Genomic DNA, 22511 nt, shown 5'->3' on the forward strand with positions numbered 1-22511 from the left:
TCTCATACACACTAAATTTTTGTATCCCTTCAAAGTGTCTATTAGATGATGATTTTTTTTTTTTGTTTCCAAGAAATAATCGTGTGTGGGGGGGGGGGGAGTCATTGGAGGCCATTTTTGATTTGAGAGGAAAATCAGTAAATTCTGTAACTTTTGAATTTCACAACATACAGGGATAAATATAACATTTCCTTCAGGGTAACTGTGTCATGAGGAATCAATTGAGATGATTATTTTTATGATTAAAGCAAGTTTGATACAAAAAGTCCAAAATACGAAAAATTTGGTGTCATTTACACCGTAGAGTACCCAAAATCCGTATACATACATGACAAACTACTTCACAAAAGTGACTTGGCACTTTGTCTTTAGATCATAGCTCAAATATGGTGTTTTGTTTATTAAAAAAAAAATATGCAACATGCAACTCCAAGCATTTTGACGCCTCACTTGTTGAAATCAAATGAAAAATGTAAGCACGATGGCAATTGATATGCAGATACACCTAAAAAAGCAGATCGAAAGAGGTCAACATACAAATTTTTACCACATGTGAAAGTGACTAATCGACAAAATTCAAACCTAAAATGTAATTGAACACTTTTTGAGTGCATCTTCTATTTCATATAATTTTGTATTTGAAGAGTTTGAGTAAGTGTATTTTCATAAAGGAAATCACTGTACCAAAATGCTCTGTCGGTTTCACCAATTTAGGTGTCATATTGTTATCATTAAACTTATTTAAGATTAAGTTAAAAATGGTTCATTCAAACGTATTTGTTTAAAGCCTTCCTGTCTGAAAATAAACATATGAAAATCACTTGGCAGTCAGAAATCCACTCTCTCTCTATGACTTTAATTTGTCTAACATATTGTATTCTCTCATCCTATGCAATTATACAAACCACAGATTCGGTAAGCGATAATATGTTAGCTTTGGGTTTTACACTTCTGGTAATTTACAGTCATCATCAAAACGATCATTGTAATCAATATCTGGCTCCTCCTCTTCATCCTCCTCCGTCTACGGAGTAACTTTCTGAAGCAAGTCAATGAGGGAAGTGGGAAGGATAGGGCCACTTGACCACACCGGATCCATGATACCGAAGGCTGTCTTATGCCACCTTTGTCCAGGATTAAAGCGGTAGCGCACCAGAAGATTGGCTAGTCAGATCGCTTGAAGATGGCAAGGTGGTACCCATGGTTCACACATTGAAAGTGTGAAATAAGGTTGCCTCTGCCAGGTGGGAGCAAGGAGAAATCCACCTTGGATTTGGTCATCAGTTGCTCGCCCTCTCCCACCATCTGTTTCAGCATGATGCTGCGAACGCCATTATGATAGACTTCTCCCGGACCTCGCTATACATTTTAGGCATGTGAATGCTTCAATGTCATCTGTCACCTCTGGCTCCACAGACCACCCATCACCAAGATTTGTGAATAAAAAACACTCAACTTGGCATATTGTATAGTAATATTCTAATATTTTAGTAGTGTTTATTATGATATAATACTGAGCAACTTATTAGATTTCAGTAAAATACTTCTGAAATCACGAAATCAAACAGCTCTCACCTGAATGCTATGTGGTATATGGGATGGCTTTTGTTGATTCTTTAGGGGTCCAACTTTTCCCAACCCATTAAGGCACTGTAATTGTTACATCTTCCCCGGTAGTCCAGGTATTTTGGTATACAGTATATGAGCTCCCGTTGATTCTATATAAATGCAAATTAATTGACATTGACAACCTGGCAATACGTGACAGTCCGTTTATTAAGAAAGTTACTACATTGTAGAATGGATTAAGCAAGGACCAAGGGGATCAAGGAAATGTGTGTCTGGATCCCTCACCAAAGCTACCTTGTACCTAAGTTTAGCAGCGCACTTGAGGTAGAGCACGACCCTGGTGTCCGTCTTCTTATACTGGTTAGACAGTCACTCATGGATATCGCGCCATTGTCTCTTGGAACATATCATTGTGTAAACAAAAGGAATGTATCAACAGAAATCACATTCTCTGAAGCTTAAGTGATTCCTGTTACATTCTTTTTGTTCACCTAATTATTCATCCCAGGAGACAATAAGCTCTATCCATGAGCTGCCGTCTAACCAGGAGAAGGACACCAGGGTAGCGCTCTACCTCGAGTATTCCACTATTAAGCTTGGGTACAAAGCAGCTGTGGTAAGGACACCAGACACAGACATTTTCTTGATCTTCTTGCACCATGCTCACTCCGTCACCCTCACTATCCTCCTTGATAAATGGACTGTCGAGCATTGCCAGATTGTGAATGTCGTTGAACTGGCATACTGAATCAAAGGGAGCGGGCTACTGTACCACAATACTTGGACGACATGTGTTTAAGGCGACAGGGGAAGATGTAACAAGTGCCTTCAAGAGTAGGGGCAAAGTCGGACCCCTAAAGAATCTACAAAGCCACCCCATGTACCATACAGCATTCAGGAGAGAGTAGTATGACATTATAATCTCTGCAATATTTTACTGAAATGTGGTAAATTGTTCAATATTACATTATAATGAACACTGCAGAAATCTTACAACATGACTTTGAAATGTGCCAATGTTTTTTGTCCCCCACTTAAACCTTGGAGATGGGTGGTCTGTAGAGCCAATAAGAGGTGACAGAAGATATTGGAGCATTCACATGCCTAATGTATGACCATAAGAGGTGGAGAAGTCTATTTACAGCAGCATCATCCAAAGCAGATGATGGGAGAGGGTGAACAAATGACGACAAACTCCAATGTGGATATCTTCATGCTCATATACACCTTGCAGAGACAACCTTATCCCACACATTAAATGTGTGACCCATCGCCTTGCCATCTTAAAGAGAGCTGACCAACCAATCTTCTGGTGCTCTGTATATGACTCCTTTGATTCTGGACAAGGATGGCAGAAGGTAGCCTTTGTTATGATGGAGCCAGTGTGGTCTGGTGGCCCTATCTTTCCGACTTCCCTCATTGACTTGCTTCAGAAAATTACTGAGGAAATGAAGGAGGATGAAGAAGAGGACCCAGACATTGATTACAATGATCGTTTTGATGATGATTACCGGTATAGAAATTAAAGAAGTGTGAAATGAAAACCTAATATATCGCATAACCGCTTCTGTGGTTTGTACAGTTTTACACAGGGTGAGCATTCAGAATACTTTTGAAGAAAAGTGAAGTCATATTGTGTTACTTTATATTTTTTCAATATACGTTAATTCAATACTTCATGAAAAGCATGTACACATGCAACAAACGTTGAAATATATAGATGATGACTGGCGGCGGAGGGAACATACCCAATGTTCCACCCGAAGGGTTTGAAATGCTATTGAGGGAGGTTATAAGTGCGCTGCGGTCCTAGGCCTTAATTCTGTCATTTGTCACGTGGAAATGTTTTCCCATGGGAGAACATTACAAGAATGTTCGCCCATGGGCCAACATAACGAATGTACTTATATCACGTGACTGTGTTCAGCCAATCACTAATCGGTATGTGACTAACCCTTTCAAAATATCATTATGTCTTTTGATAATAGCTTGAATATTGCGTCTTATATCAGACAACTTTTAACAGAATTCGAAAGGAAACTTAATTCCAATCAATGTGAACTTGAATTGAATGCATACAGGATGTAAGCACAAAAGCGATTCACATGCAAATATTTCTAAATTAAAGTAGCAGCAATCCACATTGATATACAGTCCCTATTCACAGGCTAGATTTCCGGCTGTCAAATGAAATGTTTCTCTTTTTGTTTTCGGACAATAAACTTTAAACAAATACATTTGAATGAACTGCTTTTTTAACTTGAGAATGAATGAAACCATTTTGGCATCTAAATTTTTTAAATCGGCTCGACATTTTGACACAGTGATTGTTTCCTTGAATATATCCCAACTCAAACTCGCTTTAAATATAAAATGAAACGAAATTGAACGCGCACGAAGAGTGTTAAATTTCAGTTCAAGTTTTATCTTTGTCCATTAGTCACTTTTAGGTGTTGTGATCAACATTATTATCATGTGTCACCTCTTTTCAAGGGTATTTGCATATGAATTACCACAGTGCTTACATTCTTATTCTATTTCACCAAGTGAGGGGTGACAATGCTTGAAATTAATTTTCTCTTCAGATTCTATTTAATGTTTTTGATACAAAACAAAATAGGCCTATTTGGGCAATGATCTAAAGATAGAGTTGTTAGTCACTTTAGTGAGGTATGCAATTTGTCATGTATGTAGCATGAAATATTTGGGCCATTTCCAGAGTAGCAGCACTTAATTTTTCAGTTTTAGGACATTTCTTCTGTCAAATTTGCTTTCATTATGTAAATGACAATCTTAATTGATTCCTCATGCTGTGTTTCGTCTGAAGAAATGTTGTATTTGTCCCTGTATGTCGTGTATAGTTCAAAAGTTGAACTATTTGGGTACTTTTCAGTGTAATCGATACAGAATTTATCATATTTGGGACTTTTCTTGTATCAAGCATTTTTTAATCATGTAAATAACCATCTCAATCGATTTCTCATGTCACATATACCCTGAAAAAATGTTTTATTTTTCCTTGTATGTTGGAAACTTCAAAAGTTATAGAAACTAATGATTTTCCTCGCAAATCCAAGATGGCTGCCAATGACCCCCATGTGACACGATTTTCACTTGGAGACAAAAAAAAAATCAAGTAGACACCCTAAGGGATACAAAAATGAGGGTGCACGGGACCCCCCCCCCCCCTTTCCTACCAGACTGTTAAGAAAAAGAGTTAAGTTTACTCTTAGGAGGTATGAGATTGTCACGTATTATAGACTACTTGGGAATATTTCTAGAGTAAACGACACTGGTTTTCCTCGCATGTTTGGACTTTTCTTCTATGTAACTTGCTTTAATCATGTAAATAACTCTATCAAACGATTCCTCATGCCGTATCAACTCTGAATTACTGTTTTATTTGTCCCTGTATGTTGTGTAATTCAAAAGTTAAACTATTTGGGTAGTTTTCGGTGAAAATGACACCGAAATTAGCATGTTTTTAGGCTTTTCTTGTTTCAGACTTGCTTTAATCATGTAAATAACCATTGCAATCGATTCCTCGTGTCATGTTTACCCTGCAGATATGCTTTATTTATAATTCTATGCTGTGTAGTTCAAAAGTTATGGAAGATAATGATTTTCCCTGAAAATCCAAGATGGCTACCAAGATGGCCGCCAATGACCCCCATGGGACACGATTTTTTACCAGACACCCTAAGGGTTACAAAAAAGTAAGTTAAAAAAATGTGTTCGGGGGGTGCATGGGGTGCATGGGGTGCATGGGGACCCCCCATTCCTACCAGACTACATCAGATAATCGAGTAAAGTTGCAATTTCATTATAACGGAATTCCTAATCTTTTTTCGTCATTTCAGCGAGTTCATTGGTGATCGTGACGCATGCACGTACCTGCGTATTGAATCTCTAACGTTTCCCTTGCAAACCATTCTTTGCGTTGAATTGTCTGGAATGGAATTCTTTACTGTTGTCGGGATCTTCAACATACAGCGGCTCCGTTTGTGTTTACATCATCCACCTTTCATTGTTATTCTTCAGCACTCGGAAATCGTATTTATCATTTATGATGATTACCTAGATAATAGCCATTACATTAATGTCTTATTCCTTGTTTTCTTGCATCTCCTCATCTATACTATCCACACATACCGACGCAATCCATCAAAAACTGTGCACCATATCTATGACTTTAACTCTAATAAATTCCAAAGTTCCCCATCCTCTTTCAATTTACCTTACCCATTGGGTTCTTATCCTTTGATTTTGACTCTTCACACTCTGGGAATTATTTTCCGAATATTCACAACAGTGTACATCTGATTGTTTTATGTTAATCCTAAAAATGCAAAATAGTATTTGTGGAGAAGGTGGCTACCCCCTCCCACACCCTCCATTTCCACCTGACAACTTCCTTGCATCAATAAGTAGGCCTACACATTGGATGTCGCTCACACTGGAAACGACCCACAGTTCGTCTTTCAATTATCTGTGAATGTCTATTTTCTGACTCTTTTTAATTAAAAAACAACAACAACAATTTGCCAAAGAGGTGCATCAGTTCAGGTCTCAAATTTGCAAAATCGCCCTTGTGTCAGAGGGGGATCCTCCTCCCTCCTACCCCCACACTTGGTTGATCCGCTCCCTCGCACAGTTATTCCAACTCCTAGTCTCCCTCCCCAATCGTGAAACGGATCGACGCCCCTGCCCTTCTCATAGAATGAACGGGAAAGGGGATTTCCAGCGGATTTCCCACATTATTTTTTTTTGTAGAGTATACCCTGAAATCAGTTATGATTTAGAGGTCCCTTTTCATTTCTTGAAAATCCTTTGCACACGCTTCACTTTCAGCTCTAATGACGTTTGAAGGATGATGGTATTGAGTTGGTACTGAAAGTTGACATCATGGGTAGAATGTTTTAATAGATCGTGCTCAACTTCGACTTAATCCGATAATCTCCCCATTGTTGTCGCTCCGTCGGTTTACAATTTGTTTTTTTTTTGTTTGTTTGTTTTATGTCCCCCCCCCCCCTTCATTGCACAGCCACCACTGTGCAGTATAAAAAGATTGAGCGCTTGAATAGACCCTGTTCTTCAACGCCTATTTTCTCGGTTCACACTTTACAGAGTGATGCTTTCGTCAAAATATTCAGATGTTTTAAGTGTGTCAATCTGAATTGAGTTATATATCATTTTTAAGCTTAGAACCTGCTCTTTCAGCATGTTGAGGAGCTGCCCTTAAGTAAAAATATATATCTGACATTTTTTTTTTGGTTCCTTTTGTGATGCAGGGACTCATATAGCAACAAGTTTGAGTTATCTTAATCACTTATGGAATCCTGTTCAAGAACAAGACCCTAGAATTACTATTTACAAATATCATATAACACTTGAACTTGAGCTGCATAGAATACCTTTACAAATGAAGCTATTGCATAAAGGTCTTACCTCGCATTTTGAATCACTTGCGCCAAGGATTTTGAAGAAATCCACGTGAAATTGTGAGTGGATTATCCTGAGGTGCTTCAACACACGGCTTGAGCAGATACTCTCCGCCAGTTCATGCGACGTACTTCTTCCACAGGTCATATCTTGAATTGACAGTGATTGCTGCCGGGAATAAACAGAAATTGTTGCAAAATAAAAATTGATTATAAACCAAACCTTTTGCAAAAGATGACATACAGTTGCTTTGGAGTTGAAGCAATAAATAACTAAATGGAAGACGTAACACACTGAATAAATTTCGATATTTACACTTCACAATAGTTGCTAGCTAACATTAGAAATAGCTTCCTTAACTTGCGAAAGGACTGCGAAATACAACGGATGAACGTCACTTTGGAAGTGTTTGAAATATTGTCATCGTGATACGAAAAATATCTATTTTTTTTTCAATGATGCTGCACTCGATACATAGCAGTCACGTCTATTTGCAAAATTTTGCGTATTTATTTGTGTTGTTTTTGGGCAGATTTTATCTATTCAATTTGATTCGATTCAAATTAGATTTCACTTCCAAAGGCACATTTTTTGTTGATATAAGTTCAAGGAAAAAGAAAAGTTCAATGTATTACAACAATATATGGAATTAATGTTCCAAATGATTGTGTCATTAGAAAAGAGAGGCCCACGTGAAAGACAAGTTTGTAAAAATATGGGTCACTCAAAAATAGAACTTGTAATGCAGAAAAAAAGGACAGAATCACTACACAGGCTCAAAACGCTTACTGTTAAAAAGGAGAAAGGACAAACAACAAAAGAAAATAGGAAGGGAGGTGTAGATGAAGAAAGGACGTAGTCCAGTCAAAATAGAGCTTCATCCACCACTGTAATTGCAACAGTAGGAATTCCACTGCAGTGCATCTTGTTATGGGCTCCTAAACACCATTCTAAAAGTCCCAAGTAATCCAGTGGGGCAATTTGACTAAATTTGTATGATATGCAAATTAGCTCCCACAATTATAAAAATGCAGTGTTTCCATGAAAACTAGGCTTGTAGGTTTCAGATTGGAACACCGAAAGTGTGGAAACCTATGTTTACAATATCAGTTAGTGAGATGCAAACATTTCCATGCACATAGTCTGGACCTCATTAGCATAATATGTAAATTAGCTCCCACAATGATAAAAATACAGTGTTTCCACGAAAATTAGGCTTCTAGGTTTCAGAACGGAACAACGAAAGTGTTGAAACATATGTTAAGCCCCCGTTCCACTATCACGATTTGGACCCCCGATCTGTCCCAATCTAGCAGACCGGGAGAGAGCGGCAAAAGCGTACAGGGATCGGAAGCATCGTAGCAGCAGCGTTTGGAGGTCGGGGTTGGAGCGGGCATTTTTTCAGATCGGGAAGAAATTTTGAATCGGTTCAAAATTTCTTCCCGATCTCCCCGATCAAAATTGACATATTTCTAATCGTACGGCAAGCGTACGGCAATCGTACGGAGAGAGCGTAATGACAGCGTAAACTCAGCGGGGAGAGCGTAGTGACGGCGTAAACGCAGCGGGATGAGCGTAACAAGGTCTTTCTGAGCGTAGTAACACCGGCACAAGAACGGGAAGTAATTTTAGCTGTAATTTTCGAAGAAGAAGAAGAGATGAAGAAAAAGAAGAGAAGAAAGCAGCGAAGCAGCTACCCAAAAGGCGAAGAAAGAGAGACTGCACGTGATGCTGAAAGAGGAGGAAGAGGACATAGCAGAATTTTGAAGAATATGAAATCATCTACAACTGGAGGAAGACGGAATATAAAAGCAACGACATCAAGAAAAAGCCTTGGAAAATCAACGCGTCTTTGTTTATACAATGCATTGCTGCAAAACAACTGTGAGTTGAGGAGCCTCTTCGTGGTCCACAGTATATTTCTTCGGTTTTGCATGCTAATAAGTTGACTGACTGCAGACCGACAGTCGAATCGGGGTACATCGGGGCACATCGGGCACTTTTCAGCTCTCTGAACGGGGTAACAGCGTGATAAGATCGTATAGATCGTTCAGAGCCCAGATACAGCGTGCACCGATCGGATAACATCGGCAACATCGCACTGACAGCGTAGCTACATCGTTCTAACGCGTACCGGCAGCGGCAGAGATCGTAATGTCTCATTCCCGATCATCGTAGTAAGAGCGTAGCAAGCACTTGATAGTCGTAACTGCAGCGTACTTAGAGCGTTCTAACATCCAGATCGGCTCAGGTTTTACCCGATCCTTCCCGACCTGAGAAAATTGTCAAATCGTAGCGAGAACGGCATAGTGGAACGGGGGCTTTAACAATGTCAATTAGTGCGATGCAAACATTTCCATGTACACAATCTGGCCCTCATTTGCATAATATGCAAATTAGCTTCCATAGCGACAAAAATGGTGTTTTCATGAAAACTATGCTACTTGGTGTCACAATTGAACACCGAAAGTATTGAAATTTATGTTTACAATGTCAGTTAGTGAAATGCAAACACTTTTATGTACATAATCTGGACCTCATTTGCATAGTATGCGAATTAGCTCCCATAATGATAAAAATACAGTGTTTCCATGAAAACTACGCTTCTAGGTTTCAGATTGGAACACCGAATGTGTTGAAACCTATGTTTGCAATGTCCGTTAGTGCGATGAGAACATTTCCATGTACGCAATCTGGGCCTCATTTGCATGATATGGAATATTCAAATGCTTCAAAGCGCCCGATATGAGCATATTAATAGTGTTCAAATAGTTCATTATGATATTTCAGTTTTCTTCACCAAAAACAAACTCTACAGCGTTAGTCTAGCATGAATGATATTATGCAAATTAGAGTTATCAGACAGATAATGATGGCTTATCCCTCAATTACGTAGAATCAAATTTCGAAATTAAACAAGTGTCAACATCTACAACTTGTCCAATTGTGTAACGAATGAACTCTATTTGAAGGGTGGTTTATTCGAATCTGGATGATTCAGCTCTTGCACCCTTGAGGGTTTTGAGATATAAAAGATGGCCAGTCAACTTTAGGAAACCCTGTGGGTAGTGCCTAAAGTTACCCCTATCGATCATATTATCCCCACGACCATTTACAGAACATGCATCAACCAACGCGATTTCCGTTGTTCTAAGCGTACAAGATTTTTTTTTTTTTTAAGTCGTTCGGCCGTCTAGCAAAGACTCTTTTATTTCCATGAAATAAAATTTGCACTGACAGCGGAGACATTTTTTCTAAAATGTGTATATCTTTTTGAATAAAAGGTCGTGCACAGTCAAAGCGCCTTGCAGGAAGGTACCCGAATTTATCCCTATACCCTCACGGCCCGGTACAAAACATAATCATACGTACGTGAATACAGCTGTTTAAAGCGAAAAAACCCTATAACGTCCTTTTCGTTTCATTTCTATTAAATTCAGTGAAAGTTATAGAAGAATCATTGTTTCACAATATCTATTACGTGAAAATACATGTAGTTCTCATACGAAGGCAACCACGTGGAGGGCACCCAAAGTTACCCCTTCCAAATGCAGTCTAAGACATGCAATAATCATGTACCGACGCAAATACATAATTATGTTCTATGGGTACATACCTTTAAACAGTCCTTCTGGTCCTCTAGCAAAGAAACTTTTATTTAATGAAATTCAACGAGGTTGACAAAGGTAATCTTGGGGAGGTGTCTGAATTTTCACCTATGCACACGCCCTATATTACAAAATACAGACATTAGCAACCCAAATACAGTTGTTCTAGCGTGAGTGGTTTTAAAGTAGGTCCGGCAATACAGCAAATACACTCTTAATGAAAAGTCACGAAAATGATAGACAAAGATTTGCTTGATAAGATCTAAAAGATAAAGAGGGTGCTTCTTGAAGGGACTTCCTGTGGCGTGTGCCCCCAAAATGCCCTTTATTCATTTCGCAATAGAGAAAACATATAACGTATGATTATATATGTTCTAAACGTACATGCTGTCAAAATTCGATCGTGCCTTATAGCAAGGGTACTTTTGTTTCCAAGAAATGCAATGTAATCAATACAGGATACATTGCTTTACAACTCTTATATAGTAAAAAGGGGTGCACATTTAAAGCGGCCCCTTGGGAGGCGCCCAAAGTTACCCCCTCAACCCCGCGTCCCCATATGCAATACGTGCGTTATGCCAATGTGAGCACTGTTGTTATGAATGTACTCTAACAGCTACCGCTAATTTGCATTTTATGTGAATCATTTTTTATGACCAATTCGATTAGGCATCCATCGTGTTCATTGACCTACAAAATATAATTTTTTCACATTTAAATCTTTCTAACTGGATAGCGGGAAGCTATTAAAGATCTGTCAATTTTTCTCCCATTACAGATGCTAATTTGCATAGTATGCAAATTTTACTATTTTGCCCCACTGGATTTTGGGGGACTTTTAGTATGGTGTTCAGGAGGCCTCAACGACTTGCACTGCAGTGAAATAACTGTTGTAATTAGTGGTGGGTTACCCCCTAAAAAGCGCCAGATTGACTGGACTAACGGGAAAACGAAGAAGAAGGGAAGAAAAGAAGGACTACTTATGGGTAGCAGGGATCCTCAGTGCAAGTAGGGCTATTGCCAGACACTATGTAATAAACATCAAATAATGATTATGCAAATGAAATGAAAAATGTGTAGGCCTTCTTCAAGTGTTATCTTCAAGTGTTATCTAAGAACCAACCAAACAAAATGACATCATTTGACCACATATCTTTGACCAACAGTGCAATTTTATGTAGCATTGAATCCCTGAGTTTTACCTTGAACATCATAAACTATTTTGTACATTCCGTAGAGTTTATTAGAATCTCGACATACCGATTATCGCTTGTGTTTCGTCATCTTTCGTAATTAGCATGTAGTACTAAACGCTTATATCATTTCTTTGGAACCTACATCCTACAAGCATTGCTTTTTAGTAGGTTCCTCATATTTACACATGATTTTATTACATGTCCTTATACATTTGTAAAATTATGTCTAAAATTGGATGTTGTGTTATACATATTTTACTCCGAAATCAAATGGAATATGAAACCTGAATATGGAATGTGGAATATGGAACTTGAATTTAAAAAAAAAAAGCTTTGTCCTGTATAAATCAAAATTGAGATGGCTGGATAGCCAATATTCAGCTACGCTAAGCTGGTCTTCTATGGGGTCGAGTTGGATGTGAGGTGGGACCACTGCACCGGGTTAAACACCCTGCTCTTTGCGATGAATGAATGAATGAAGCAGGATCTTTTACGTGTATGAGTTGCGACTCTCTCATACACAGGACCTCCATTTTATGTCCTATCCGAGGGACAGAGTGTTTTGTCTCTTGCTGGAGGGGACGGTATGATTACACAGCATTGCTAAGTCAAGACTCGGGTTTGAACCCGGGTGCTTAGGATCGTAAGGCAGACGCTCTACCGACTGTGCCAACTCACCAGAATAACAAAAGGTAAATTATTTTAATTGAATTTCCTTAATTGTTGGAAACATTGTGATAATTAGCATTTTCAAGAAAAACACATCAATCATAATATACCTAGGCTTTTTTTTTTCTTAAATGAAACATAAATTGCCGTAATTGATATAAATATAAATCTTTAACTTTTAGAATATAACCATTCGAAAACAATTTGCTAATGTGGCGACATGGTTGTAAGTGGTAAGTAATTCTCAAAACCTTTTTTTTTTGTAGCAAAGACGATTTTTCAATCAAATGCAGATGAGTATTTATTTACCCAAACAAGATAATCAAATTCAAGAGTGTGATATAGATTAAGTAGAGTATGAGTGGAGATAAAAAATACTTCAACTTATTGATATACCAATATTGCTGGATACGATCCTACAACAATAATAAACATGATAATTTCAAGATAACTTACTGTCAGCATAAACACCAAAGAATTCAATGGATAAAACCACTCCTATAAGGGGTGCCATCTAACAAAACATTGCCTGGAAGCGTTTCAAGTGAATTACTAACAGGCATAAACTTAATCTTTTGAAAATTGAGAAATAATGTACTCGTTTCCGCTTGTCAACTTTCCTTTGATAGTTTGGAAAAGAAATTCGTTCAGATGAGGAAATTTAAGACTGCGATATTAAATTACGTAAAGTATGAATGGGAAAGAAAAACCTCAACTTATGGATTATACTAATATTCGAGGATACAATCATACAACAATAATTAACATGATATTTTCAAGATACTGTCAACATACACACCAAAGAATTCAGTGGACTAAACCTCTCCCAGGGGGTGCCATCTAACGTAACATTGCCTGGAAGCGTTTCAAGTGAATAACTTAAAGGCATAAACTTTTTTTTTTTTTTTTTTTTTTTTTGCTGCAAATTGAGGGATAATTTGCCAGTATCCTTTTTTTCAACTCTCCTTTGACAGTTTGTAAAAGAATTTCGGGGTCTCCTGGAAAAAAAAAAAGATAAGAAAGATTGGAGTCTTCACCAAATAGGAAAAAAAGAGCGTAGCAGAAGATAGATGAAAATCATTGATATATCTAACTAGTTGGGCCAAAGTACGCCTTACTAGATATCTTATTCGTCTGCTTATACAGTTCAATTTGTAATTTTCTCTGTAACTCTAATGTGTGAGATTCAACAGATGAAAACGTTTTCAAATCTCAGCGATTCACCTTGTGGCTTAAAGTGGTAGAATTATTCTCCTCAAAACGGTACATTTTTCATTTTAAAGAAATACCTGTTTTCATTGATGCATCTTCTTTTTCCGAATCCTATCTTGTTGTTATAGACGATTTCATTATTTTCTGTGAATTCATATTATTTCAATACCTTTGCAGATAGCAATCCCCCTCCATATCATGTAAAGCAGGCGCGCACTGGGACATTGACCATTTCTGAATTATTTTCTTGTAAACTTCATTGCACAGATGGGTGTTTTTCTAGGTTGTTGATCTGAGCGTCCACATTTTATTTCTCTTAAGTAGGTGTATACCGATTTGTGTTTTGCTGAATGGGAAATGAGGGTGTTTGGGCATTTTCAAAGTTAATGCGGAAAGATCTTAGGCAAATTTTACTAAATGATTATTTTGTTTATTTTTTCATGAACACTCACACAAGCAAACACAATTAAAGATCTTGAACAGTTCAATGGGGTGAGGGAGGGCAACTGATGGGGAAACACCAGAGCAACTTTCCTTTTCCATATCATATCTTCCTTACGTCATTATATGGACACGCTACACAATTAATTAGTCTATTGGTGGCGCTGTTCACCCTGTCGGTCTCTTTGGCCTTCTTTGTCTAGTGTTGGTCTCGTTAGCCCCGTTTGCCTTACGTCGGTCTCGTGAGCTTTATTTACGTTGTGTCGGTTCCTTGAGCCTTTTAAGCGTAGTGTCGGTCTCGTGGGCTTGTTGGCTTATAGTGTCGGTCTCGTGAGCCCTTTGTGCCTAGTGTCGAACTCATGGGCTTTACATCTCGTGGGCTTATTTTACTTGATGTCGAACTTGTGGGCTTCATTGACTAAGTGTTGAACTCGTGGGCTGTATAACTAGGAAGTGGGCTGTATGACTTAGTGAGTTGTATGACTCGTGGGTGACGATCTCATGGCGTGCATCCTTGTCGACAGATAAAAATGGGGTCATCCCATTAGACCGACACCCACGAGTCATACAGCTCACGAGTTCGACATTAGGTCCATGAGTCATACCGCTCACGAGTCATACAGTCCATGAGTTCAACAATACGAAAATAAAGCCCATGGGACCGACACTAAGTGAAAACAGCCCACGAATTCAACAGAAATAGGGCGCGTAATGTGTCGGTCTCGTGGGCCATGTTGGTTTAGTGTCGAACTGATGGGCTGTATGGCTAGTGAGCTGTATAACTCATGGGCTGTATGACTTGTGAGCTGAATGACTCTTGGGTGTCAGTCTCGTGACGTGCACCCACAAAAAATGTTGCTTGTCGGTTAGTTAACTTCATTTCATTTTCATTTTCATCTTATTTCAACACGGTAATAAAAAGGAAACTTGCTGAGCCATCGGCTGTTATTCTGCAAGTCCGTGCATGTATACAATATAACATAATGAGAATGAAAACAGAGATTTAGTAACAGCATAACAATGATTGAAATAAGAACAAAAAAGAGAAAAAAAAAACACAAAGAAAGAGAAAAGTATATCTACATAATTATAACAGCACATGAAAAAAATACAGACGTTGACAAGATACTGACATAAAACAAAATGTCAATATTAGTCATCGCGTAACATAAAAGGAAACGTTATGATAATTGATATGATGTTATAATATATACAATGAAATGGATATCAAACTACAACTGCTGTTTCAAATGAAACGTAAAGCGTCATAATCTTGATATCATAATTATGGGAGATCATTCCACACCTTACATCCCCTGTATTGTAAACTCATACGTTTTTAAATTGGTTGAAAATCTACATACCTCAAATTTGAACATATTCCATGTGAAAAAATAATTTATATAATATCTAAATGAAAACAACTCACACAGACTTTAGGGGGTAAACGCCATGAGCAATGTTATGCATTGCATGTAACATTCTGTGTTTTTGTCTTTTTTTTTCAATAGTAGAAATACTTAATTAATCATAACAATATCAATTGTGTGGAATACCTTCAATTGACTTTCAGAACTTCTGAATTACCTAAAGTCCTTTCAACAGAAACCTTTAATGCTGTAATTTTTAAGAGTAACATTTCGTGATTAATCGTGAAAAAGGCCTTGGAGACATCCAGGACTATACCAATTATTGTATATGAAAAAAAAATCTAATGAGGTGGTGACCTTTTTTATAAATGACAAAAAAGCATGGCTAATATGATATTTACCTCGTAATCAAAACTGAAACTCAGCCCATTCAAAACAACGATTTAAAACTATATATCTTTTTTGGAAACATTTTTTTTTCTAAATAATAGAGAAACCACTGGGAACAGTGAAATCGGCCGTTCAAGATTCAAGATTCAAGATTCAAATTTATTTTCACTTCCATAAAAAAAAATGAAATAATATAAAATACATATGTACAGAATATTTGTAATAATTGCAGAATGTGATTTAACAAAGTACATTATGAAAATGAATAGCAGATGAAAAAAACGCAATTATGTCTTTCTTTACATATACATAGAGCGTATAACACAAATTAACTATTAAGGAAGGGGATGATAATAGAGGATCCCACTAACATCCAAAGCTTGTACGATATGGGATCCTCAGAAAATACACAAGACAGCAATACAAAACAAAATAAAACGAACCGATGTCAACTGACATGAACTCAAAATAATTGGGAAGGGAAATAGAAAGGAATAAGAAAAAAACTACAGCACGTGTCATTGTGGACGCAAGCAAGCTGGATTCCATGATGTACAATTAAACAAAAAAAAAAACAGGATGTTAATCACCAGAGTAAAAAAATGAAGAGATTATCAGATAAAAGTGAAGTTGGGAGTGCCCCACCAACAAATTCTGTCTATAATTGATGCCAACTTTCAAAGCAGTAACATCATCCTTTCAAAAGTTATTTGAGTTTAAAGTGAAGAGTGTGTTCAAAGTTTTTAAGAAATTAAAAGGGGACACACATCTAATCACACTATTTTACCAAAAAAGTTCAAGATAAACTGCTAAAAAACACACATTTTATAATGCCAAATTGTAACATGATGTAGAAGAAGACTTACTCCTTCAGAAAATATGAAAAAGTCAAGATGGGTTGGTTTGACCCATTTCACCTATTTTCAGTCTCCACACAAAATCAATGTGTGCGACTTTTTCTTCAATTTGTGGTGCACGGTCACATATGATACGGTGTGATTTCTTTTGTAAGGTATTGATCTAAACGTGTTTTATATGAATTTCCCCAGGCGAGAATGTCGTAATTCAAATATGGAAGTATTAAAGATGAATATAATGTAAGCAGGGACGATAAAAGAAAACAAAATGTAAGTTTATTAATCAGACAAATATTACTTGAAATAATTTTACATAATATACCGTCAATATGGAATTTCCATGAAAGGTTATTATCAACTGTTATTCCTAGAAAATTTACATTGAAAACATTTTCGAGTGGAGTACCATCTGAAACAACGTCAGCAAGAATGCCTCAGTAGAATTGCTAAAAAGCATGTATTTTGTTATTTGAAGATCAAGAGATACCTTTCTTGCTTTTATCCACTAGGCGACATTTTCTTACTCTGAATTAATTGTATTTATTATGCTTATTGTACTTACAAGGATTATTGTGCGAAATAAAAAAAAACAAATTTGAGTCATCTGCAAAGAATAATCTTAGGAGAGAGTAAAAATAATAATATTATATATTTTTTATATTTTGTTACTATTTTTTTCAAAATAACATTGGTCATAGAGGTGTGAGTCGCACCTACTACTTATGTCGTTTAAAAATTGATCACATACACTAAACTACAGTAGAACGCGTTAATCATTGCTGTACACACCAAAACATGAGCTATACATGGGGACGGGCAGTGATTTGTCCAACATAAAAGTGAATCCTCTGACTAATTAGGCTTCTTTTCAAAACTTCAGTTTTCCATGCATTGTTATTCATTGTGAAAACTACCGTGTTAATTGACGCACGGATGGAAGCATGCATGCACATTTGACAAGTAAGTGATGGGCTAAATGTGATATCCGTGCAGATAAGCGTCAAGCTAACGAGAGCATGGTAGTATACATTTGGAATGGCAAAATTGGTGGGGGCGTGTAATGACATAAAAAAGTAATGACATTAAAAAAAAAAAAAAACTTGAGCTTAGAGGTAACACTTATGCCTGCTAACAAGGTGAATTTTTCGAGCAAAATTTGGGAGTCTAGAGGCAAAGTGCAAGAATGTTGGAATTATTCACAAACTGAAATATCTCTTCCCAAAGCCAATATTGCATTCTCTTTATACAACTTTATTATTACCTTACTTGAATTACGGAATATTAGCCTGGGGGAGTTGCTCAAAGACTAAAATTGATTCGTTATTTTTGGTTCAGAAAAAGGTCTTGCGGATTATAAATCGAGCACAATGTTTTGATCATACTGATGAATTGTTTGTTTCAAGTAAATTGTTTAAAATTTCTAATTTGTAATTATATTATGTTGGAATGTTCATGTATAGGTTGAATGCTGGTGACCTTCCTAGTATATTTTCCTCAATGTTTGTGAAAAACAGTGATATTCACACTTACCCTACAAGACACAGTGAATCCTATCATTTTTCTCCTGTTCGTACAGTTTTAGCCCTTAAGACAATTACATCTACCGGCCCTTCTTTCTGGAATGAGTTAGATTCGGTTCGGTTGCACTCAAGTTCTTTAAGCTCCTTTAAGAAAAATCTCAAAGCCAATTTTCAAAAATCCTATGAGTAATTATTTTGCCGTAATCGCTTATTTTTTTTTTCTTTTTTGCATATACTTAAATGATGCCTTGCTGGGATGACCTCACCAGTTTGATTAACTTGCTACTTTTTTTGCTACATTTATGCCATAAGTTAATCATAAAACATTATATGTGACCCTCCACCTCAAAACAAACAAAAAGTCGCCAGACATGAATTTTTAGTTAAGACCATGTTCTGAAAGAGCAGACTTTAAGCTTTAAAATGATGTATAACTCAAATCAAATGGACTCTCTTAACCTATCTAAATATTGGAAAGAAAGCACACACTCTGGAAAAGTGTGAACTGAGAAAAGAGGCTCTGAAGTACAGTGTCTATTCAAGCGCTTAATCTTTACCAAACCGTGCTGGCTGTGCGATGAATGGGACAAAAAACAGGACGTAAACTAAAAGAGTAACAACAATGAAGGGATTATCAGATTAAATTGAAATCAAGCATGCCTCATTAACACATTCTGTCCATAATTAATGCCAATTTTCAAAGCAGTAGCCCTATCCTTTCAAAAGTTATTAGAGTTGAAAGTGAAGAGTGTGGACAAGGTTTTTCAGAAATGAGAAAGGGATTCTAAAGACCCACCTAATCACACTTTTCTACCAAAAATGTTCGAGATAAACTGCTAAAAAAACACACTTTCCTGCCCGTTTTATGATACCAAATTTTAGCATAATGTAAAAGAAGACCCGCTCTTTCAGAAAATATGAAACTGTCAAGTTCGGCTAGGTTGACCCATTTCACTTATCTTCAGTCCTCACGCAAAATCAGTGTGTGCGACTTTATGTTCGTTTTGAGGTGCACGGTCACATATACTATACTTTGTATATCCCGTAAACACTGTAACATTCTCGATATTTTGAATTTTGCATGTAACGTCACTTCTGACCTTGATATACTGTACTAAAACCCTATGTTATATTTTTGGAACCCACATCCTACAAGCTTTGCTTTTTAGTGGGTTCCTCATATTACACGTTAATCATATGTCCTTATACATTTGTGCATTATTGGTTCAAACTGACCATTGTGTGAAAAACATCTCTGCTTCAAATCAAATGGAATATAAAACTTGTACGAAATGTGGAATATGGAACGTGAATAATAAAACAAAAAATGTTCTTGTATTTTTTTTTCTAATTACGGGAGGATGGATTCTCTGGAAATGTTTGGTGGGCATGGTTTCTGTGAGTTACGTTCTTCCAGTAGTTGCTTATTTCAACTTACTTGCCGTTGTACGTGTGGGACTGTGTTTCATTTAAATAAAAAAAGAGAGTCTCTGGCAAACTACGGACCTGAATGTGCCACGATTCTGGATCCCCGTCAAAGTTCGCGCAACATCGACATTTACGGCATACTACAAGGGGGGTGCTCCTCTTTTGTGGAACCCCATATTACTTGCAACTCGTGTTGTGCATTGTGTACAGTACATACACCGAAAAGGAATGTTTTAACTAGCCAAACCAGCGCTTGTGTCGTCTCTTAGTACAAGTATCTGTAGGCGTACGGATAACACAAGCAGGATGACGTGCAATGTGCACTATCACATATGGTGAAATGTCCTGCAGCAAAGTATGCGCCCTAATTTCAGATTTTTGATTTTTTTTTCTGAGATTTGAAACTAATCTCTTTTTCGTTGTACCCCTATTTCAGGATTGTTTGAGATTAATTCGGAAACTACGCGTTATAGACTTACTGCGGGGAAAAAAGGTAAAATATCTCCTATTTCAAGAATTTTCTGGGATTTTTGCCGAGAACTGAGAACCCAAAATATACAACTTTCCCGACAATTGGGAACTTGCACGCCGTACCAATGACCACTTGAGTAGGGGCGACCTGGGTCATGTCAGTACACTGTTTTTCCTGCCAGTGTCGACTTTGTAGAATATAATGGAATTAATACAAAACGTAAGCGTTTATGCAATATCACGCTGTAACTAATGTAATGAAATTTATATATTATACTGTACGTAAAGAGACCCAATAACAGGCATTCCATTAACCTGTTTCTGATGACGAAAATTAAACAGATCTATTGTACAATGAACTTTAAGAATATTGATGGTTGATAACGGTGAACCCCTCCCCGTTAGCGGGAGCACCACTTTCAAAACAGAGCTTACATTTCCCACATTTCCCAGAAATTTTAGTAGCAAAAAAAATGTTTCATTTCACTTGCCAAATGTGTGAGCATAACATCAAGAGGGCTAAGTACTGACCTGAATAGGTCCAAATTCCGCTCACCATGACCCTCAAACTGATAACCTCATATTCTTGAAGTTGAGTGCAATTATTTCACATATGCTTGGTCATTGACGACTTTGAGTGACAGAAGGAACGGAAATGTTAGGCATGGACGAATTTGAATGACTATTGACGAACACCGGGATCGATCTGATTTTAGTCGAGTGTAAAGCATACTCTTTCCTTATCTCCTCTTGAAATGATAATATAAATAGATATTTTCACACGTAAAAAAACACAGCAAAAAAAAAACTCTTGTCAATCTTTTTTTTTTTAAATCCTCCTTATAAATCTTATACGCGATAGCGTTGAAAACAACACATTGGATGACATCTTTGTATACCACCACATTTCTCTTAACCTTGCGACTGCACAATGAGGGAAAATTATTAGTATCTTGACGAAATGATCTACAACTCGATAATTAAGTGAAATTTTCAGTTTGTTTATTAGAAAACACTAATGAAGAGTTGACGATGTGCATCTGATCAACAGTAAAAGGCATGCAGACACAATCAGAATTACATTACCCTTTTAAAACTATTTGTGGCTATTGGAATCAAGTTGTATCACTCACCACTTCGTCACAGTGCACCATGAACGCAACTCCTAAGTTTGTATGCTCTGACGAGTTAGGTGATAAAGTGTATTCTTGCCATCGTTCTCCCACTGCTTTGGTCACCTCCCTAGTATGACATTCAAACGCAACGTCAATGCATATATCCTGGTTACCTTTCTCTATCAAGCCGTGAATGATATCAAGGCCAAGTTTGTTTTCTAACGATGAGGCAAAGTAGAGTAGGTTACAGAACTCCTTAGATCGAGGAAGAAGTTTGTACTTCAAATGTTCATACTTTGGACGATCATTGGAGAATAGATTCTTGATGTATACCCCTGCGGTATATTCCTGGAACAATTTGTGTGGAAACGAGACCTTTGACTCGACAAAAGATGAAGTGTTGTCACGTTGCCGACGCTCCCTGTCCATTACTTTTTCTTCTGTTGTCAAAACTCCGACCATTAAACATGTTTGCATGGCATCCCCACACTCTCTGAATTGTTCTTCAGGAAATGAAAATTTTTTGTCCAATAAACCGTTGAGTGCTATCTCACTTACGTCTTGAATTGCCCTACCAGCTTCCCTTATTTTTTCAACGCCGTCCTTTTTTTTCAAACTTTCACACGATTTTGATGCGTAATGTTCTTTCAGAAAAGAGATCATTGCTCCAAAAATCTCCGAGAAGGTTTGCATTTTCATCATTTTTCGTCGCATCTCTTTACTGAACTCCTCCCACATAAGGCAAAGCATTGCGCAGTAAATTGGAAACGGGGCCATGTTCGATCGGATGACATCATTTTCCTCAATAAAGCTGATCAAGCTTTCAGCAAGAGCGCCCTTCTTTCTAATCGAGAAGTACCTCCTGATATATGTCGATAAGTCCTCTTTCGTAAATCCTTCGACGTTAATGAAGGTGTAGGTGTCAGCAAGACTCTTGGTCAGTGTGAATTCATGTATCCGCCATGGCCTTGAGGTCACAATTACCTTGCAAGACTGATATTGTTCCGATACAAGAATGCGAATGACGTCACTGCTGCTTCCGTGTTCTAGGTTCCCGCTGAACTCGTCAAACCCATCAAACAACAGGAGAACGTTATGTAGATTTTTTGAAATGTAGTCGTCTATCAGGTTAGGTGTTGTTTCATTTGAATCAGACAGATATCTTTCCACAATACTACCAATACTTTTGTTGACATCAATAACATCTCGAAGAGGAACTAGAA

The 22511-nt window shown here is 37.3% G+C and overlaps 1 protein-coding gene across 1 annotated transcript in view; it reads right to left on the reverse strand.

Moving 5' to 3' along the window:
• LOC140241081 (uncharacterized) overlaps positions 1–22065 on the reverse strand; it is a 73408-nt gene extending 51343 nt beyond the window's left edge. The window contains exons 1-2 of the mRNA XM_072320848.1: positions 21307–22065; positions 7018–7179 (exon numbers count right to left, since the gene is read on the reverse strand). Coding sequence (XP_072176949.1) covers positions 7018–7179; positions 21307–22065 — 921 coding nt within the window. The remainder of the gene's footprint in view (positions 1–7017; positions 7180–21306) is intronic.
• Between the last annotated feature and the right edge of the window lie 446 nt (positions 22066–22511).

Source organism: Diadema setosum, chromosome 17, assembly GCF_964275005.1.
Source record: "Diadema setosum chromosome 17, eeDiaSeto1, whole genome shotgun sequence".
NCBI classification, from domain to species: Eukaryota; Metazoa; Echinodermata; class Echinoidea; order Diadematoida; family Diadematidae; genus Diadema; species Diadema setosum.